Consider the following 1,000-nt stretch of genomic DNA (forward strand, 5'->3'; position numbering starts at 1 on the left):
TATGGCATCGGGAGGGAAAATGCAACTCTCTCTCCCTCTAGCGGTAAATTACGATATCTTCTTTGCTCAATCCGGGAATTACATTCATCTGTACTTGTTTTAGAGACTGATCGATCATTAACAAATACCACAAGTTTCAGGTCGATCTGCGCCATATCTCCCACACATACACACATGACATATATATACATATAGATACGTATATATAAATTCTTCTCAAGACTTACAACTTGAAAATTAAGCAACAAAATTAGCTTAATTATGAATCATGAGAATAACGGGAATCTACCTATTCTTTAAAGGAGTAATCTTGATAACGAGGCCAGGGAAAACATCGTCTGGGTCATGGATATGTGGATTTTCTTCGACAATATATGGATCCCCACATTTTTCACCGATAGATTGCAGTGTCTCTCCTTCACGAACAACGTAAATTTCATCGCATGGCTTGTTGATCATGATATTCTTCAGTACCGTCGACCGGGCCGCGAATTCGCTTTCACTTGACTCGCAACAGCTCAAAACCAGCATTACGGCTAAGAACAAAGCGGTGTAGCAAGAAATCCTCTCGGCCATTTCAGTGGATGAACAAACACCCACCATGGCCAATTTTTATCGCTCAAACTACGTAAGTTTGCTTTTCTTTTTTGGCTTTCTAAAGCTTTTTAGCTTAATTAGAGGGCATGCATGCTTTCTATAAGGTTTGTGAAATAGAGGTTTTATATTAGATCAGAAAAGGGCCGGGGTCCTTTCGTTTGGTGGTTGGAGTGGGTGCAATTCTTGGCGGGAGTTGAGACGGTGCTCTCAGCGTGGTAGGTATGATCTGTCAGGAGTTCGAGTACGAAGACTTGCAAAGAGAAAGGAGATCGAGGAGAAAGAACTGGTTTAACTGCTTTTATTATTAGTGGATTGGTGTTGGGTTTGACTTGCTTCTTTTTTTAATATGCTTTGAAGGCTGGCGGCCTTAGCCCTTTACTGCTCAAGTGTTTCTCTTGCTTAA

General features: G+C 40.9%; 1 protein-coding gene across 1 annotated transcript; it reads right to left on the reverse strand.

The window, feature by feature from the left end:
- Positions 1-285: 285 nt before the first annotated feature.
- On the reverse strand, positions 286-603 carry LOC108981112. The gene has a single exon (XM_018952194.1). It carries the CDS (start codon positions 601-603, stop codon positions 286-288), a length of 318 nt encoding a protein of 105 aa, XP_018807739.1.
- Between the last annotated feature and the right edge of the window lie 397 nt (positions 604-1,000).

This window comes from Juglans regia, chromosome 3, assembly GCF_001411555.2.
Source record: "Juglans regia cultivar Chandler chromosome 3, Walnut 2.0, whole genome shotgun sequence".
Classification (NCBI taxonomy): Eukaryota; Viridiplantae; Streptophyta; class Magnoliopsida; order Fagales; family Juglandaceae; genus Juglans; species Juglans regia.

Bases quoted from the DNA above. Each gene is read 5' to 3' on its own strand.
- LOC108981112 (XM_018952194.1), bottom strand. From the start codon at position 603: ATGGTGGGTGTTTGTTCATCCACTGAAATGGCCGAGAGGATTTCTTGC.